Source organism: Melospiza melodia, chromosome 4 (genome assembly GCF_035770615.1).
Source record: "Melospiza melodia melodia isolate bMelMel2 chromosome 4, bMelMel2.pri, whole genome shotgun sequence".
Classification (NCBI taxonomy): domain Eukaryota; kingdom Metazoa; phylum Chordata; class Aves; order Passeriformes; family Passerellidae; genus Melospiza; species Melospiza melodia.
This window is the reverse complement of record NC_086197.1, coordinates 53,831,010-53,849,503: the sequence shown is the minus strand read 5'-3', so window position 1 is coordinate 53,849,503 and position 18,494 is coordinate 53,831,010. Positions and strand designations below refer to the sequence as shown.

Sequence of the window (18,494 nt, the reverse complement as noted above, 5' to 3'; positions counted from 1 at the left end):
TCTTTAAGTTGGGACTGCAGCAGAGAGCTGGGGCAGGAGCTCGTTTATCTCATTGCTACCATAGGAGATCATCAGAAATTTTGTGGATGACTTCTCATGGTTACAGAGTTGGTGTTGGTCTATATGAGCCCTGGTAACAAAAGAAATTGAAGAAACCAACAACCAGAGGCATGTGGGAAGGAAAGTGAGCCAGAAAACGAAGATGTGAGGGAGAACATTCTAAACCATTGAGAGCTAAGATCTATTACGTGTCCCAGTGCACAAGCAGCGAGAATGAGGGTGAGTGTGAGAGTCCTTCTCATTAGGAAATCCCACTTTCTTTGTGAGACCATGTTTGCCTATAGGAGCAGCTCAGCTTGCTGGAGGAAGCAGAGCCTGCTTGTCTTGGCAAGATCCCACGGAGCCCACCCCTAGAGTAAAAAAATTTTAAGAAAGCTCAAACTAGTATCCGCTGTCCAGCAGCATGGCATTTTCCCTGGACCTGATGTTCTCCACCCTCAGAACACCTCTGATCCCCTGCATCCCCTTCCCTACCTTGCAGATACAGGTCTGAATGACACTCTTTCCACAGTGCCTTGACCCCAGGGTCCCAGGACAACTTGTTTCAGCATAGAGGAATCCTCTTGCGACTCTGTGATGAGGACTAGGGACTCATTTAGCACATGGGGAGTGCTAGATCCTTCAGGAGTAACCATGATATCAGGGAGAAGGAGAGGGACCCCCATCCTGAGGATGCACACCCGTCTCCCCAAACCACCCACACCCCTTCCAGCATCCCATCACCCCAACCTGTCAGGGTTGAATCCTCCAGCACCAGCTCTGGGGTGGCCATGCCACTGAGAGCAGCAATGCCAACAATTCCCATGAAGAAGCTGGCACCATGGAAAACAGGGAATGAACTGGCGGCTGAGGTGGGGTGGGGGGCGGCCTGTGTCCCCTCCCCGCCGTCCCTGGCCGACCGTACTCCGGCTCTGAGGAGTGCTTGGCTCCACCTTCCGCCCTTCCCTCCCCCGGTGCTAAGCAGCAAAGCCAGCTAGAGACATCCAGCCGGGGTATTAGTAAAAACCAAGCCTCCCTCCAGGAATGGCACTCGCTTGAGAGCCTCCCCGTGCTGCGCGCCCCGACACCGCTGGGGCTGGAGAGAGAGCAGGGGGGCTATTGGGATCACAGCCCTGCAGGATTTGCCCGGCACACCGGCCAGCAATGTAAGTTTTCCTACCTGAGCTCGCTTGCACACGCGCATGCTTTCGTTCGCGCTTTTTTCCCCTCTACTATCTCTTACTTTCTTCATTTTTCCAAACAGGAGTCTGTGTTGCCCTCTGAAACTAGAGGGACAGCAGCTCTTGCTATGCACTGGCTTTTTTTTTTTTTTCCAGTTAAGCCAGAGGCATGCTTTTCCATCACTTTTTTTTTTTTTTAATTTCTTTCTTCTTCTACTTTTTTTTTTAAATTTCTAGATGGGGAGGATAGAGAGGCCTTTATTTTTAGAGTGTTTTTTTTCTCTTAGGGGGGAACTGCTGCACAGCAGCAGGGACTTTTAGAGGTGACTGCAGACGGAAGGAGAAAGGCAGAGTGTGTGGGACAAGCAACCCAAAGCTATGACTTGTCTCAAAGTTAAATTTGGTTGTGTTTTTGTCTGGATAGATATAGCTATAAATACAGATACAGATACAGATACAGATACAGATACAGATACAGATACAGATACAGATACAGATACAGATACACAACTGGGAGCATGTGTATGCATACACACATATACTGGAGGGTGTGTGTGGATGAAGCGTAGATGTATTTTAAGCCTTTGGATTATCAGCAGTGAGAGGAGAGTGAGGGAAGAGATGTCCCCACAGAAGCACTTTCTCACAGCTGGGATCGGTGTCTCTGGGTGTGGAGCCCGGGCCTGGGCTGGTTCTCTGCATGGTGGTGCCACCTGCTCAGGCTCCCTGGCACCTGGGGTATCAGTCCCTTCTGGATTATAGACAGACTGCTGGTGCTTCCCCTCCCGTGCCTCCCTCCAGACATTTCACTGTATGTCTTTGAAATAAAGGGGCACTTCCCCCCCAAGTTTGGTGGCTCTCTTCCACATTCCACTCCTCTGTGGGATGCTGTGCCCAGACAGAATGGTGCATGCCTCTCCTCTTTCAGGTCCTCAGCTTTCATTATACCTCTTGCTGCAGGCCCTTCCTCACATGCCAGCTCCACACGATTGCAGAGATAGGGAGCAATATCCCAATTAATCAGGGGCCCCGACCCATCCCCACCCCCACTGATCACGGGTTCTGTGGTGTGCACGGCAATTGCGTTGCTTGCACTTTAATTGAGCAGCCCCTGTCTCGTGGTCAGTTCTTCAGGGACCTTGAAGTCCCTTTCAGATTTGGTGGTTGCTTCTCATTTTCTCTCTTTTCCCCTTTTTTTCCTTTCTTTCCTTTGTTTTTGTCTTCCTCCCTTCCCTCCCCAGTGAGAAGAAGGACAGCAAGAAGGAAGAGGGAAAGCTTGAGAGCAACGATGGCTGACGACCAAGACCTTTCGGAGGTGGAGATGAGCCCAGTGGGCTCTGAAGACCACCACTGCCTCTCCCCAGGACCCTCCATGGCATCAGACAACTCCCCACACCTCACTGGCTCTGGGAATGGTGAGATGGGGAAGGTGAAGAAGGAGCAGCAGGACTCCGAGGCGGACGATGACAAGTTCCCGGTGTGCATCCGTGAGGCAGTCAGCCAGGTGCTCAGCGGCTACGACTGGACCCTGGTTCCCATGCCGGTCCGGGTCAATGGAAGTAACAAGAGCAAACCCCACGTCAAGAGGCCCATGAATGCCTTCATGGTGTGGGCACAGGCTGCCCGGAGGAAACTGGCTGACCAGTACCCGCACCTGCACAACGCCGAGCTCAGTAAGACCTTGGGGAAGCTCTGGAGGTAAGGGAGAGCAGTGAATGTGGGGTGGGAGGGCTGAGGTCTGCAGGTGTCCTCTAGAGGACTGTGTGGTCATGTGGAAGGATGGAAGGGGTGTCTCTCGAGGGGACTTCTGTACAGTGAGCCCCCTCACGGGAGGCGCAGCTGTTGACTGGAGCAAGAGTGGCGGTTGGATGTAGGGAAGGTTTCCTCAGCAGAGCTCACCTCTGTCCTGAGCAGCAGCCCTTTCCATTTGTTTCCTGCTAAGTTTCCCTATTGTTTCTGATGAGGACACTCTTATTCTGGTCCTCCCTGCCTGACTGCCTGGGGAGATCTTGTTTTCTTGGCTCACCCTCCCTGTAGGGCTCAGTTGTGCAGTAGCAGTAAACTGGCTGAGCTCAAGACTTAAGAGCTAAGTCACAGGTGGCTGCCTCAAGCCTGTCTGAACTCAGATCCCAGCACCAACAGGGTTTCTTTTCCGGGCAGTGCCACAAAGCAGAGGGATTTACAGCTGAGGAGGAAGGTCAGGGGAAAGGAGACAGGCAGTCAGAGCCTGACACCCATCCTTCCTAGGATGGGCCCACTTTTGGCAGGCCATGCAGGTGCAGTGAGATGGACAAGGAGAGACACAGGTAGAAATAGGGGTTGAGGCTTAGCAGAGAGGAAGAGACCTGCAAGAGTTCCAGCCTTAGCAGGCTCTCTTGGAATATGCTGGCTCAAACAAACCCCATCTTCCTTTGCAAACAGAGAGATGCCCTCCCTTCTCACTAGCACACATACACTTATCCTTTGGCATCGCCAGTTTGCGCAGAGATTTTCACTTTGAGCAGATCCTGGGTCCTTTGAGTAGCCTCCCCTTCTTCCTCCAGCAGATCCATAGGCTGCTCTCATCGAGTGCAGCCAGCCCAGGAGTGTGCAGAGAGCCATTGTGCCAAAGTCAAATGTGTCAGGCTGGCTGTGCCGCACCCTTCCCATCGGATGCTCTCTGCTGATAACCCCACCAACCTGTTACTTTCTGCCACAAGTCCCCAGCACAGTCCCCTGCCTCACGCCAATCAAGGCAAACCAAGGCTCATGCAAATAGCCTCTCATTCTCACATCCTGACGTCTTTCATAAAGAAAGCCCTCAGTTTTGGGTGAGCCAAGACACGTTTTTTGAAGCAGAAGCTTCAAAACACCCTCTCTGTAGCAGCTATTCATTCCTAGCTTCAAACAGCCTAGCTCGCAAGGAACGAACCCCTTGGGCATTAGATTCTCCCTCTGCTATGTCAGCCTGTTTACCGTGACTCCTGAGTGTCTAATGTAACCCCAGCAAAGGGATTTCCTTGGGAAGTCAAAGGCAGAGCATTGATTGTGAATGTCTCATCTGATCTTCTTTCCTGCTTGGATCTCCTCTACTTTCCCTTTACCACAGCACTTGCTTTCACCTGGGACTCTGCTGCCAGCCTCTGGATTGTGAAGCTGTGTTGAAAAGGGGTGTGGGGGAGGGACCTACTCTTTTTGTTCCCAAAATGTTGATTTCAAGATATCATTCCTTTACTGCAAAATGTTGCCAGATTTTAGAGCAAGGGTGTCTCTCACCAGGCACTGTATTTTCCTTGAAAATATAGCAGAGCAGTGAAACCTCCACAGGAATTGCATTCAGAGCACAGGGAGACCGAGCCCCCAGCCCACAGCCACAGTCACACACCCAAATGCCTCCCTGCTCCCAGGACATGGCTCCCGCTGCTGGCCACACGGCACCCAGAGCAGCAGGCCACTGCTGCCAGACAATGGTCAAGGTCCCTGTGTGTTTCTTAGGGCACAACACAGGCAGGAAGCATTGCTCAGATGAGAAGCTTGCAGGGTCAGGCCTGGGGTTGTTGTAAGCTGCTGAGTTTGCCACCTGGGTGCTTCTCTTGAACGTCTCCTCTCCTCGTGCATGCTGAGGATCTCCGAGCTGCGCCAGCCCCTACGGAGACCACACAACGCAGCAAGCTGGGTTATGGCTACAGTCAGTCTCTGGCCATATATGTGTGTATTTCTGTGAGGCTGGGGAGAAATATCAACCACTAAACTCCAGGGGAGGTGGCCCAAATGTTACCAGGATAGTAGCCCATGCCTTCCAGCCACGGTATGGCTGGGCTTCCTCTGCTGAAGTTCCCACTGCCTTATCTGCACCGTCCCCCAGGTATAGCTCCTACACATGGGTACAGCTGCAAGCAGACAGGATTTTTTCTGCACGGCTTAGCCTCAAACTTTTGGTGAATGTCCTTGCAAAGGCTGCCACTAGAACCCTACTGCCATAGCTTGTCGCTTGGGAAAATGTTGGCTGTTCTGAGCTTATACAGATAAAGGGTGGGTTAGAGGCAAAGGCTGGTGACCACAGGGACTCCCTGCAGACCACCATTAAAACAAGCACATCTCCAGCAAACGGCACTGGGTGGGGATGGAAGACGATGGAAATCTTGAGAGGCACCTGCAGAATAGGATGCAACAGTGCGGGATTTATTTTTAAGCCCAGAATTTGCACTGCCATGTCCTCCACAGGTACCAATCCTCATTGGAAGGGGCTGCAGGATATGCTCTGATGGCCACTTTACCTGCCTGACCCCAAACACGGTGCCAGGGGGCTTATGGCCCCATCCACCTCCCCCAGTCTGTACCCATTAGGGTGTGTGATGGGTGCAGACAACAAACAGGACATACTAAAAAAGAAGGGAGAATTTTTGTGCTTGACAGTCACGAAATCTGTTTTTGAATGCTTTCCTTTCCCAGGGTGGGACAGGGAGCAGCTCTCAAATGGAGGCTGGCTGCTGAAAATGTCAGCATGACTCCCAGCCAAAATGCCAGTACCACCTCCAGGGCTGAAAACAAGGGAGGCACAGGAAGAAGGGGAGGGAGGAGCAAAGGGCCCCGATGGAGGAATCTTTGCATGAGGGTGGCAACACCCAGGGAATTGGTTCATGCCCACAAAATCTACGGCCATGGACGCATAGGATGGCTGCTTTCTGCTCCCAGCCAGCTCTCACCTTGCATCAGCCCCAGTGCCCAAGCCCATCACCGCACTGACCCATTGGCAGCTGAGCCCCAGCCAGGGTCAGGCCTCTGGCTGCTGAGCCAGGCGCCCGGCACACGGAGCAGTGCCAAGCCAGGTGGCAGAAGGAGAGGCTCTGAGAGGCAATCAGGAAGGTTTTAGCCCTCCCTTCTCCTCCCAGAGCGCGGGGCTGGGTGCTTGCCGCTCTCCCCTTGACTCAGGGGTGAGCATTTGGTGTCGGGCTTGGATAAGCCCCATGAAGGGCTTTGCTCTGTGATCCGTAACTTCTCTGCTCGTGGGAGATTCCTTTGCATTATGGCCTGGAGAGCGTGGGGGGCAGGAGGGGGAGGGCAGGAAGCAAGTGAAATCCAAATCCCCCCAAATCTCCTGGCCTTTGCCTGCTCGCACCAGTTTCACTTTGCTAAAGCTGATTTGAATTCTGATCCCAGTGGGAGGGAGGAGGGAGCAGGCAGCCTTGGAGAGAAGAGAAGATGTGGGGAGTGGACTTGCCTCTGTCCTGTTGGTGGCACTAACCACGGGCTGCTGTCAAAGGGAGAGGAGGTGAGGCACTTCAGCATAGCTCAGAGGGCAGGGATCTTACACCTGTGTAGCCACCAGTGGCTCCATGATCCACAAGACAGATCTCAGAGGCTGAGCTTTGCAGGTTTTGCCTCTATTCTCCATATCCCGTAAAGATGAAGATTTTGCCAAGGTAAAGTTGCCCCCAGTCCACAAGGCCTACGAGGGCTGACCCTTAGAGGGCTGTCTGGAGCAGCACAGGCTGAGGGATTAGAACTCTCTGGGACTTGTGAGCGTGGTATACAGTGGCGGGAGGGAGACAGGAAAGCTGGTGCTGGATTCATGGTGGTTCAGTTGCTTTAATCTCCAGGATTAAGGCAGTGGAGGAATGTGGTGTGTGGCCACAACCTGCTCAGGCTGACTGGAGTGAACCCAGGTCAGCACCATGTCACACACCTTCCATCTACCAGCCGAGGCAATGCACAAGGAGCAGCGGGGAAAAGGGTGTTTAGGGACCAACCCATTACTTGCTGGTGACCAATCTGATTGCCCACCAGATTTACCTGTGTATTCCTTCAGCCATACCTCCACTTGATCTTGAGTTTTTCAGGTCAGTTCAGGCCTTTATATCTTCCCCAGAGCCTACAGCTAAACAGAATTGGTCACATTTTAGTGCTAAGGGCTTCAGGGGTGGCGAGGTGCTGGCACAGTCCCATCGCCATGTAGTTCTTTTGCTGGGGAGAAAAAGGTGGGGACGTAACATAATTTTTTTTTGGCTCTTTGTGAGCCCTGCCATCCGTAATGGCTGTTTTGAGTTCCCAGTCACAAGAAGACTGGTCCCTTCTGACAGCCCTGGGTTTTGATTCAAGGAAGGATGACCTTGAGTCACAAGAATATGAGGAGGAAAATCATAATATGAAATTGAAGTGCTACCAGCTGAAATGCTGCAAAAGGCTTGAGCAATGAGTTTGATCTTATCTTCAAGTGCTCTGAGGCATCCTGCCTGTGCATTTCACCATTTCCTCAGAGAGCCTTAACTAGAGCAGCCCATGATCTGGCAGGAATACAGACGAGGAGCTTACATTTCTGCAGTGCCTTTCATCCAGAAACCAAGGCTCATCTACTTCTACAAAGCTAGCAAAACAGCAGCTAAATTTTTTCAACTGCTTGGCCAAGTTCAAGGAAGGCTGGTCCTTTGTGCTTCAGCCTTTTGCATTATCCATGTCTGAGGTGAGCAGGAGCTCCAGGAATAATAGAATACAGTTTCTAGCCCTTCCAAATTTTCTTTCTGCTAAGGTTTCTAGCCCTTTCAAAACTTCCAAATTCCCTTTTAGAATATTGCAAAATGACTAAAGGTTGCTTTACATGGTTCCTGTGGAGCCAATATCAGTTGCTCCTATTGGTGCTCCATACAGCCTCAAACTAGGATCAAAGCCTATAGAAGGGGGGAGGTTAACAAATACAGTCTGGGGAAGAGCAAGAGACATGGGGCAGGCAGCACTACAAGTAGTACACTACCTTTGTCCAAAGGACAATTGCAACTGCCCTTAATTTGCCTGAAGTTTTTAAAAGCAGCTCATCCACCCTTATTTAACACAGCTATAAAAGGCTGCACTTCGCCCTTTGGCAATGGAAGAGAGGGTAAATTGAACTTACTGAGGTGAGAAGCATTACACAAGTGGGAAAGGGGGACCCAGCACTGGCATCAGCCAGTGGCAGGGCTTAATGTCTAAGGAGAAGAAGGAAAGCATTGCTGTCTCCATGGAAACACTCCAAGATCTTCCTATTGTTTTGGGGAGTACCCTCCACAGGGCAACATCCTGGCATTTGGATTTACACACCCTGTCCCACAATATTGAGCATAGGTGTTTTTTTCTGATGGACCTACCCCACTCTTTCCCTCTTCTCCTCTTTCCCACCTTGGTCTCTGCAGGTTACTGAACGAAAGCGACAAGCGGCCCTTTATCGAAGAGGCAGAGCGGCTGAGGATGCAGCACAAGAAGGACCATCCCGATTACAAGTACCAGCCCCGCCGGCGGAAAAATGGCAAGGCCACACAGGGCGAGGGTGAAGGACAGGTAGAAGGGGAGGCTGGTGGGGCTGCTGCCATCCAGGCCCACTACAAGAATGCCCACCTGGATCACAGGCATCCCGGCGAAGGGTCGCCCATGTCCGACGGTCATCCGGAACACTCCTCAGGTGAGTCTTGGGTCTCAGTGAATCTCTTGACAGACTGCAGCCAAGCCATAGGTTCAAAAAAGACAAGTCATCATGGTGAAAGCCTTAGTGATGGGGCTCACACCTTACTCACGACACAGCAGACTGCTGGTGTCAGCAGTACAGGGACATGCCTGAGTTTCAGAGGCACTTGAATTTCTCTGGTCAGGCAAGGTATGGTTGCATCCTCCCTTTTTCCCACAAAACGATACAAAGAGATTTGGTTTCATCTATTTCTTTCTACCTCCACCAAGGCCTCCAGCTAGACAGCTGCTGGCATCCTGGGAAGAACAGAGATGGGTTGTGTACAGAGCAAGTCATAAAGCTGTAACTCACCTCTTCTCTCTTTTTCCTTTTCAAAATATCCTTCACATTGCAGGTCAGAGCCATGGGCCCCCCACACCTCCTACCACCCCTAAGACCGAGATGCAGGCAGGCAAAGCAGATTCCAAACGAGAAGGGCGTTCTCTGGGGGAAGGGGGAAAGCCACACATCGACTTTGGAAATGTGGACATTGGGGAGATCAGCCATGAGGTGATGTCCAACATGGAGACCTTTGATGTCAATGAATTCGATCAGTACCTGCCGCCCAACGGACACGCCGGCCACCCAGGCCACGTCGGGGGCTATGCGGCAGCGGCTGCTGCTGGCTACGGCCTCGGGAGCGCCCTGGCTGCGGCCAGCGGACACTCTGCCTGGATCTCCAAGCAGCACGGAGTCTCCTTGTCCACTGCCACCTCATCGGTGGTGGACTCAAAGGCCCAGGTGAAAACGGAGGGGTCCACCCCTGGAGGCCATTACACTGACCAGCCCTCCACTTCCCAGATTGCTTACACGTCTCTGAGTCTGCCCCACTACGGCTCGGCCTTCCCCTCCATCTCCAGGCCACAGTTTGACTACCCGGACCACCAGCCCTCGGGACCCTACTACAGCCATTCCACCCAAGCCTCTGGCCTCTACTCTGCCTTCTCCTATATGGGACCTTCCCAACGTCCCCTTTACACTGCCATCTCTGACCCTGCACCCTCCGTGCCACAGTCCCATAGCCCCACACATTGGGAACAGCCCGTGTACACAACTCTCTCCAGACCATAGGGAATGGGGAACAGTGACCGAAGCAGCGACGGAAAGGCTCCGAAGAATCAGCACAGGCAGAAGAGCCTCCGAACTCCAAGGTCACTCAGTGCCATCCAGCCACCAGAACCCACCAAGCATACAGAAGTGCCTTTCTTGATCCCAGCTCTCGCTGGCACACCCACCTAGAGGAAGGTTTGTTGTCCTTTCACCCTTTACCAATTTCACACAGGCCACATGACTGGCTTGCAATGCCTTTTTGGCCTTCTAGATGAGGAGGATTCTAGACATGGAGTGACTGGTCTGTGGTGGGTTTTGTTGTGCGCACCCTGGACTGTACGATGAGAGAGACTGTCCTTTCCTTCTCCTCCCACACTGCTCCAGGGAGTTTGCAAGTTTTTCCAACAGGCCACAGTGGCCAACATTTTGTCGCCTGCTGCAGGTGTTGGGTGGCTGCTCAGCCTCAGTGGACACATCCCAGGAGGAGCAGTAAGGAGGATGGCATGGCCGGCTTCCTTGCAATCAGCGTCGTGCAGCAGTCCTGCCTAAGATTCACACATGCATGAATCTTGAATCCCTTGGAAGACCAACCTACGCTTGCTTCCCTGCCGATTTCCACAGCTGCACCCTAGCTTTTCTCCCCACCTCTCCCCACCCTCCTGTCTCTGTTTAATCCCACACTCTTCCCAGCATGGAGGTTTGAAGGCTTGCCTGAACAGTACATGGGATTTGGGAACAGCATGGCCAGCCTTAGCATTACTTGTATCACAGCCTGTGTGCACACACGTGTTCATCTATGAAGGCGGAGGAGAGGTGGGGAAGGACCAATGAATCATTACGGTGCTATGGGTGAATCCTCCTTTTTTTAAATTACTCTGTATCATTCATTTATGTCTGGCATTTCTGGCCTCCCAGTCTCTTCTAATCTCTTCAGAACTCCAAACGACCTCTGAGCAAACCTGGCCCTTGCTCTTCCACATTTGACAGTGCCTGCATGAAATGAAGAGGCACCAAGAAAGCCACGATGCACTTGCCAACACCTTGAGTTGATTCCAGTACTCTCTGAGCTCCCACTCCAAACCCAGGCTGAACTCATTCGTCCATCATGTCTCCCAATCAGCCAACACCTCCCTCCCATCTATGCTGAGAATGGAAAGATACTCCTGTGGCTTTAAGCAAGGTAGATACAGACCCAATCTTGGATGATGAAAGAAGCCTATTTAGGTGCAAAGTAATCTTCTTTGCCTTTGGGTTTCAAACTGGAAGCAACCATGTCTTAGAGATCAACCTCTTTTTCAGCCCAACGTCTGAGGACAGTCTACTTGCTTCTCCTTTGTCACCTCCAGGACTGGGGTGGTTTATCATGCCAGGGAGTGAACTGGCAAAAAAACTGCCACAGGAAAAGATGGTTCCTGACAGGTGATTACAGAGAAATGCTGTGGGACTTCCCAACGCATATGCTAGTCTAGAAAGAGACTTTAACCAAATGTGGACTGTGATGGGTGCTGCTGTATCCCTCTGTTGATATGACTGTCAGATGCCCTTCCTGCCTCCCTTAGCTACAGATGACTTATCCTTGTGGTGTTTGAAAAGATCATGTAGAATGTTTGCTCCCTGTACGCATGTAACCTCTTCCAGCCCTGTCCTCTTATTTATGCAAGTAGCACCTTCCTCCCCTACCTCCCTTTCCTCAGTCTCTGTGCCATCCTAGCACCATTAACTTTGCATTAAACATATGGAATAATAAACTTATAAGTTTCATTTTCACATGTCTGGGTTTCTTTGACCTCTTCCCTGCAAGTCTGTTTTTTCCCCCAGTACATGTATGATGGGTCACACACACCACCACACGGATCCTGTGCACAGCCTTCCTCTGCCTCTCAGGAAGAGGACATGGGTACAATTCTGACTGGCTGGCCAGACTCCTTCATGGAGATGAGGCTCACCTTCTGTTTACATCTCACCCTCAGCCATTTCTTCCATGAGAAAAGCACTAACACTGCTTCATCTGAGATAGAGCAGATGCAATCAAGAGCACTATTTTGCATCTGTCTCACCCAAAAAATTTTTAGTGTGATTGCTAATGCTCTCTAGGATAGAATGCAGGGTTTCTCATCTTGGGTCCTCATGACCAGGTAGCAGGTGACATATCTTCAAAAAAAAACCTTCCCCACATACACAAATTTGTGTATTTTGGAAGCAGCCATTAATTTCTTGGTAAAAACTCAACCCCTCACCCTCTTGCCTTCCACAAGCAAGAATCCAAACACAAACACGCATACACACAGAGTATATTCCAGAACACATGTATACACTTCTTCACTTGTTGAAGAAGATATTCTGTATATAGTCAGGTCCTGGGAGGGTATCTGAACTTGCCTGGAAAGAAAAAGTGTAGCGGGTATCACTCTGCTTAAGAACATCTCTCAAGGCAGAATGGTAGGAGCCGATTTACCACAGACACTCCCAACAATTACAAGTTGATTCCAAAGGGCTTCAATGCTGGTGCATGTGAGCAGATGCATTGAGTTCCTCCTGTTCACTAAACACTTTATGGGTGAGTAGAGTAAGCAGAACATCTAGGAACTGTGGAATGTTCAAAGCTTTTTAAAAAGCACAGCACTATATTTCTGCATAGGGCCAAGAGCATCAACAGCAGGATGGCCTAATTAATCTAATAATTGTGATGCCAGCTAAAGAGTTCCATGCAATATAGGACTGACCATTCATGGAGAGGAGGAGAAACCTATACCTCAGATCACAGGCTGTAGGAAGAGCCCAGAAGGGCACTGCTGAGCAAATCAGGAGCACAGATAGGGAGGAAGGGAAGCCATGGTAGAATTAGAGATATGACAGCTGATCACATGGGTGGGAAAGAGAAGTGACACAGCTTGGATGAAAAAAAAAGTGGGAAAAGAAAGTTCTTAATCTTACATAAGTACTCCAGCTCCTCAAGAACCAAATTAGGAAAGTGAGTGGGCTCTGCCTCAACCATTTGCCTCTCACAGAGGGGGGTTGTTGCAAGTAAGACAGTACTGAGAATACCACTGGTAACAGAGGGGTTAACCACTCCTCCTGCAGCCTAGCAGGAGCTGGCCCGGCATCCTTCCCTATCCCTTTAATCGTATCTGATACAGATGCAAGGCTGGGGAGGGGAGTCCGGCAGGGAACAAAGAAGCCATTTAAAAAAAATAAAAAAAAGGACAAGAAAACGACCCCGCGCTCCATGGCAGACGCCAAAACGATTGCACAAAGGCACCATTTCAGGGCTGAAATTTCACCGCACCAACGTGATTAAAGGATTCCATGGAGGGTGGGGGGAGAAGGCTGAAGGCCACACTGCTGCAAATTAACCTTTTCTTGGGAAGGATGGCCTGGACCAGGAAGCATTTGGGTTCTTCACAGTCAACCCCCTCCATGCACCTGCAAACATCTCCACATCCCCTTTGACCTGTCATTTCACCCAGAGACCCATTCAGCTCTTGCATTATTGCCTCCAAAACCAGCCCCTCCTGTGCACACCAAGAGAGGAAGGACAGACTGGTGCTTTTACAGGGAGCAGTAAGAGAATGACATTCATGGCTGTTACATGAGCCAAGTTCCCAGGCAGGTGGGTATAAACTCCCTTTGTGACACGGATGCTCACGGGCAGGCACCGACCACACATACAGCATGGAGAATGATCGCTTAACATATAAGCACAAGCTTTAACACAAACTAATCAGAAATATTCTTTCTGGACCAGACCACAAAAAAATATAAGGCAGAAACCATAGGTGAGGTGTACTTTCCTCCTTCTTCTCTTTAAACATAGAAACCAAAACCTCTGAGAGCTCTTTTTAGTAAGATAATTGAGAAAGATTTGGTGTGTTCTGCCCAAGCTCAGATCTTCCACATGCAGAGAAAGAACCTTGAAGTACACAGATCAAGAAACAAAAACTAGGTGAACTGATGAAAACCTGCAGCTGGCTGGAAGCCTTTGCAGACTGTAAGGCATCCACCCAACTCTTGACTTGAGCACATTACCTCCCAGCACATCAGAGGTGAGAGTGCAGGTACCTGAAGGGGACAGATGACTGATCTTTCACCACAATACAGATCAAAGGAACTCTAGGATTTAGCTGCAGTTGTGCCACTGTAAGAATCACCAGTCCTGAGATGGCTTGTCCATCCCCAGGACCTCAGTTCCACTGTGTCAGAGAACAGCTGCACCAGGAGCAAGTGCAACAACAACCCACACCTGCTGAGCTGCTGGGACAGCGAGGGGCGGCCGCGCTTCCGGCTGGGGCAGCGCCACTGAAAGGGGATCCCCACTTCTGATAAGCAGCAAGGGAGCAGGGAAACAATAGGTGGCTTGATGAGAGCTGCTCTACGATACTCCTGAGAAGCCCCACAGCCAGCACTGGCCAAAGAGGAAATTGGGGGTTTCCACAGCAACCTGTTCAGGGCACAAAGGCCCAACTGTCTAGGGGGAAGCAATGGAGGTGTCTCAGCACTCACTCTTTAAGAGGGGACAGTGGTGGAAGGCTGGAGTCTTTCTGAAGCCAAAGTACCTGCCAGAGCATTTCTGTACAGCAGGAGTTTAATTGGGTATCAGTCCTGTAATGAGGGAGGAGCAGTGCTAGAGGAGGGAGTTACTGCAGACTTTGGCCCAGCTAAAAGATGAGGCCTTCAACAGTGCAAGAAAGCTGAAAAAACAGCATTGCACTTGGCTCCATAATCTTGCTAATACAGTACATGACACACAGAGAAAAAAATAATACCCAAACTGGTGGAGACAGCTAAGAAAGTAATCTCTCAGACATACAGGACTCAAAGAGAAAATCAGAGGGCAAAAAACCCCAAATACATTTAATTTAAAACTGGGAGATCTAGAATTTATTTACACAAACACTAACCAAAATTAGAAACATCCCTGGAAATGCAAAACCAAAACCAATGGCTGGAATCTGATCAGTCTGTGATAATTAACTCATCCACACCCCAGTCTTCATAGCTCCCATCTGGAAGGTAACGACGGATGATTATGGGGATCTTGCGTGCTCTGAAGGGAAGAGACAGATGAACAGAAACGTCAGAATCTTTGCTGTATCACTTCAGTAGGCCATGGAAGTGAGGGGTTTGGCAGCTTCAATAAGCTCATCAGATTTATCTGAGGGCAGCACCAGTGATTTGATATTATGCAGCAAAGTCCCAACAACCTTTCCTCATTTGTAGATGCAAAGCACTCAGCACCCTCAGACTACAAACACCAAAGAACTCTCACACCTCTGATGCTCCTGCAGGAATTGAACCTGGCGGTCTGAACCCACTGAGACATCACCAAGCACCTAACCCTGATATAGGGGGAAAATATAAATCAAGGGACTTGAAGAACAAATCCACTCTTTGTTTGACAGAAGGTTTTCCCCCACAAGATACTAAAAAGGTGGCAGAATTCTGAGAACTTCCAGGGCAAACTGGTATTTTCAGAGAAATTTGCACCCTGAGAGCATCAGTTACATTTTAAGAAGGATACATGCAACAGTGACTATTCAGGTACCAAAACCTGTTACAGCTGGGGTGGAGCACAGCACCTGCTCACAGTGCTTCCCATTAGGGAGCAAGAAAATGCTGAATACAATTTAACTCCATGAAAGTAGATTGAAGTCAGTAAAGCATAATCAGACAGTCTGGAATCTAGCCAGGGCATCAGGTTTTAACTGTATCAGACTTGAAAAGTAACACAACTTCTTTACATTCAGGGAGGTGGTTTTTCCAGTAGTAAAGTAACTCCCCGATGCCAAGAACTACAACTGAATTTTGGCACGGAACAGGACGCACCACCCTGACTTACTTTCCAGAGCTCACACACAGGCAGTGACCAGAAGCAACTCAGTCTGAGCCTGGAGGACAGGAATATACCCTAAAGAGCTTTCAGCAATGGCAAAGGGAGCTGTCACAGATAAAAAATCTGCAAGAGCAGCTTCTGTGCACTGAGAAACCGGGAAAGCAGGGGGACAATTTTGTTCAAGGACAGGGACTTAATCAGTAATAGAGTCCAGCTGCTTGAAGGATATCTGCATGTGACCTGGACTGTGCAGGAAAACCGTGGAACAGCAGGGAGCTCTGCTGTGGAAAGGTGGGTCTGCAAGTGCTCATCCAAAAGCTGCCTCTGCTGCTGTCAGAAAGGATTTACCTTCTGTAAGCAGGGGAAAGCACAAGAAGCCAAGCATGCAAGGGTGCAGGAAACAAACATTCTTACCAGCCTGACCCTTATTTTAATTTGTGCCAGCACTTCATTTGAACACAGGTGTGTTCAGATGCCTGCTTTGAAACAATTCCATTTGGGGAATTAAATCAATTTCTGAAAGTGGAGGAGCTTGGGATCCCATCGTAGAAACAAAGAATACTGGGAATGAGAAGTAGAAGAGGTCCAGAGCAGTCCTAATCATCAGCACTTGCAGGCATCTAGGCATCTAGGAGCAACTAGTTTGGGAGAGAGCAGCTGTGGAGAAACTCCACGGTGAAAAAAGGAAAAGGCAATTTTCCTTAGTGCTCAGTGTTATTGAGGGAAAATAAGGCTGTGTTAGAACAAACTGCTAAATGCTGGGATGAGGAGGGGGCTGCTGGTTTTAGGGAAATCAGTACAAAATCTGTGACTTACTTGAGTTCTTTCATGGCAATGAGCAAGGGGTCTGTCTCTCCTTCCAGCTCCACCATCACAGGGGCACACATCCTAGGAAAAACATCAACAGCCACTTGAGCAGACACACAGAGGGGGAAGAGCTCACCACCTGCCTACCTGTGTCACCTCTGCAACAGCCAGCAAAGCAGGAGGGTGGGACACCACCCTGGCAAAACTGATTTGCTCTATTGTGCACTTCAAGAAGAAAATTCCCCCCGATGGTTACAGACCAAACTTTTACTTCAATGCTCTTCTTGTCCCATCCCTAGGGCTCTGCTAACCAGCTGGTGCTCAAGGACTGGTCACATCCACACTCTCCTGGTCACCCTCTGCTGTACTTAAACATGCAAAAAAGAATGGTTCTACATTAATCCAATGAAAAGGGTGCAACTGCTGTAAAATGAGCAGGCCTCCTACAACTCCAACACATCTCTTACATTCTGACCTGCTCATTCTTCCAGGCCTTGATCAGGGGAAGAGAGGGGCTGGATTTACAGAGCATTTTACCTCTCAGAAAAAAAGAATTCAGCATTTTGCCAAGGATTGTGACTACACCCACCCAGTGGACAGGGGTGGCACAGAAAGCTCACACTGTGTGTGGGTGAGGCCATGGGGGCTGCTGCTGGCCTGGCTTCAGCACTGGAAATGGAAGATGCAGATGAGGCAGAACCAGAGTGTTTTGGATCAGAGGCCTGGCAGGGACCCCTCTCATCACCCCCATTTTTCTTGTCTCTCACCAGCTGAAAGAACATGCACAAAACATCTTCACAGGCTGTGCAAAGAACAGCTTGCCTGCCTGTGAGCTTCTAAATGATGCACAAGAGAAGCCTCATTATGAAAATGGATTTAACCAAGACGAAACTCAAACCCTTGCCACTGTCTAACAATCTCTCTCAGAAGGTAGTTTTTTAAAAAGCACAATATTTTTTAATATTTATTATTAAAACAAGTCCAAAAAGGCAAATGGATTAAGAGCAACCAGCCTTGACAGCACTTAAAGTAAGTTCCAAATGTTATTGTCTAGCAAAAATAAGGCCTTATTGCAAATACTTTTTAAAACTTATAGCTTCCCACAGTGCAACTGCATTTAGAATGAATTTCAGGTTGGTTTCTTCCCTCCCAATTGCTACAGCCCTCTGGTATCAACTGAAGCTGATTTGAAGCATCTCTCCCTCCAACATTACCTTTCACAAACCAGTTATGAACGTCCAAGTCCATGCTGGCTCTCTTAGGAAAGACAGAAACCAGAACTGTCTTGTCTCATTCCCTAGGAATTTTGTCTGTAATCTAGGAAAACTCATTGTGGCTACTAAAAGCTCCCTCTTTATGCACAAGTAGCACAGTTTCAGGCAAGGAGAGACACACAGACTTCAGGTGCAATAGAGTCGGTTCAGGCTGACCAGGAGGTGACACACAAGCTCAGCAGTCATGCAAAGCATTCAGAAGACCCGGGAGTTTCTAAGGGAAGAGGGAAGCACTAATCAGTGTAAAGGGAGGCACGGCTGCAGCAATGCTGGGGCACAGCGGGCAATACTCACGCTATCTGCAGGGCACGAGTGCCCAGGACTCTGGCTCGCTCGTACTTGGTCATGTAGGGGGTCGTGATGCGCTTCTGGTTTGCCTGCTGCCGCTCTCCCGAGGGCAGAATCTCCACGTTCTCCTGTCCCTCCTGGTGGAAACAGACCCGCGCCGCTGCTCAGCCGCCACCGAGGCCTCCCCAGCCCCAGCAGCCGCCCGGCCAGGCTGCGCACGGGGTACCCACCTCCTCCGCGTTCTCCAGGTCCTCCAGGCCCTCATCCTCCTCCACATCATCGAAGTCATCCCCGTCAAAGCTGCGGGAGAGACACACGCGTCGCACCTGTGTCCGGGCCGCCCCCACCCGCCCCGAGGTGCCACACGCCGCCGCCTTCCCTCCCTCCCTCCCTGCCTGCCCTCGGCCGCTCCCCCCCCTCTCTCTCCCTCTCTCTCTCTCTCTCTCTCTCTCTCACTTGTCCTCGTTGTCGGACATGTTGCCCGGCGGCGCCTCCTGACCTGCACTTCCGGCAGCAACTTCCGGCCGTTGCCGTGACGCCACCGGAAGTTCTCCTGCGCCGTTGCCGTGGCGACC

General features: G+C 50.3%; 2 protein-coding genes across 3 annotated transcripts; one reads left to right on the top strand and one right to left on the bottom strand.

Annotated features, from left to right (window-relative positions):
- The first annotated feature begins 1,019 nt into the window (after window positions 1-1,019).
- On the top strand, window positions 1,020-11,487 carry SOX10 (SRY-box transcription factor 10). 2 transcript variants are annotated; one of them, XM_063154517.1, is made up of 4 exons: window positions 1,020-1,205; window positions 2,462-2,918; window positions 8,363-8,628; window positions 9,026-11,487. In XM_063154517.1, exons 2-4 carry the CDS (start codon window positions 2,509-2,511, stop codon window positions 9,739-9,741), a joined length of 1,392 nt encoding a protein of 463 aa, XP_063010587.1. In that variant the 5' UTR covers window positions 1,020-1,205; window positions 2,462-2,508; the 3' UTR covers window positions 9,742-11,487. The 2 variants fall into 2 exon arrangements, with proteins under 2 accessions (XP_063010587.1, XP_063010585.1); XM_063154515.1 differs by lacking the exon at window positions 1,020-1,205 and having other exon boundaries at window positions 2,116-2,918.
- Window positions 11,488-14,544: 3,057 nt separating this feature from the next.
- On the bottom strand, window positions 14,545-18,465 carry POLR2F (RNA polymerase II, I and III subunit F). The gene is made up of 5 exons (XM_063154519.1): window positions 18,376-18,465; window positions 18,150-18,219; window positions 17,926-18,056; window positions 16,367-16,438; window positions 14,545-14,764 (listed from the first exon to the last, which is right to left on the bottom strand). The coding sequence occupies exons 1-5, from the start codon at window positions 18,393-18,395 to the stop codon at window positions 14,674-14,676; spliced, it is 384 nt and encodes a 127-aa protein (XP_063010589.1). The 5' UTR covers window positions 18,396-18,465; the 3' UTR covers window positions 14,545-14,673.
- Between the last annotated feature and the right edge of the window lie 29 nt (window positions 18,466-18,494).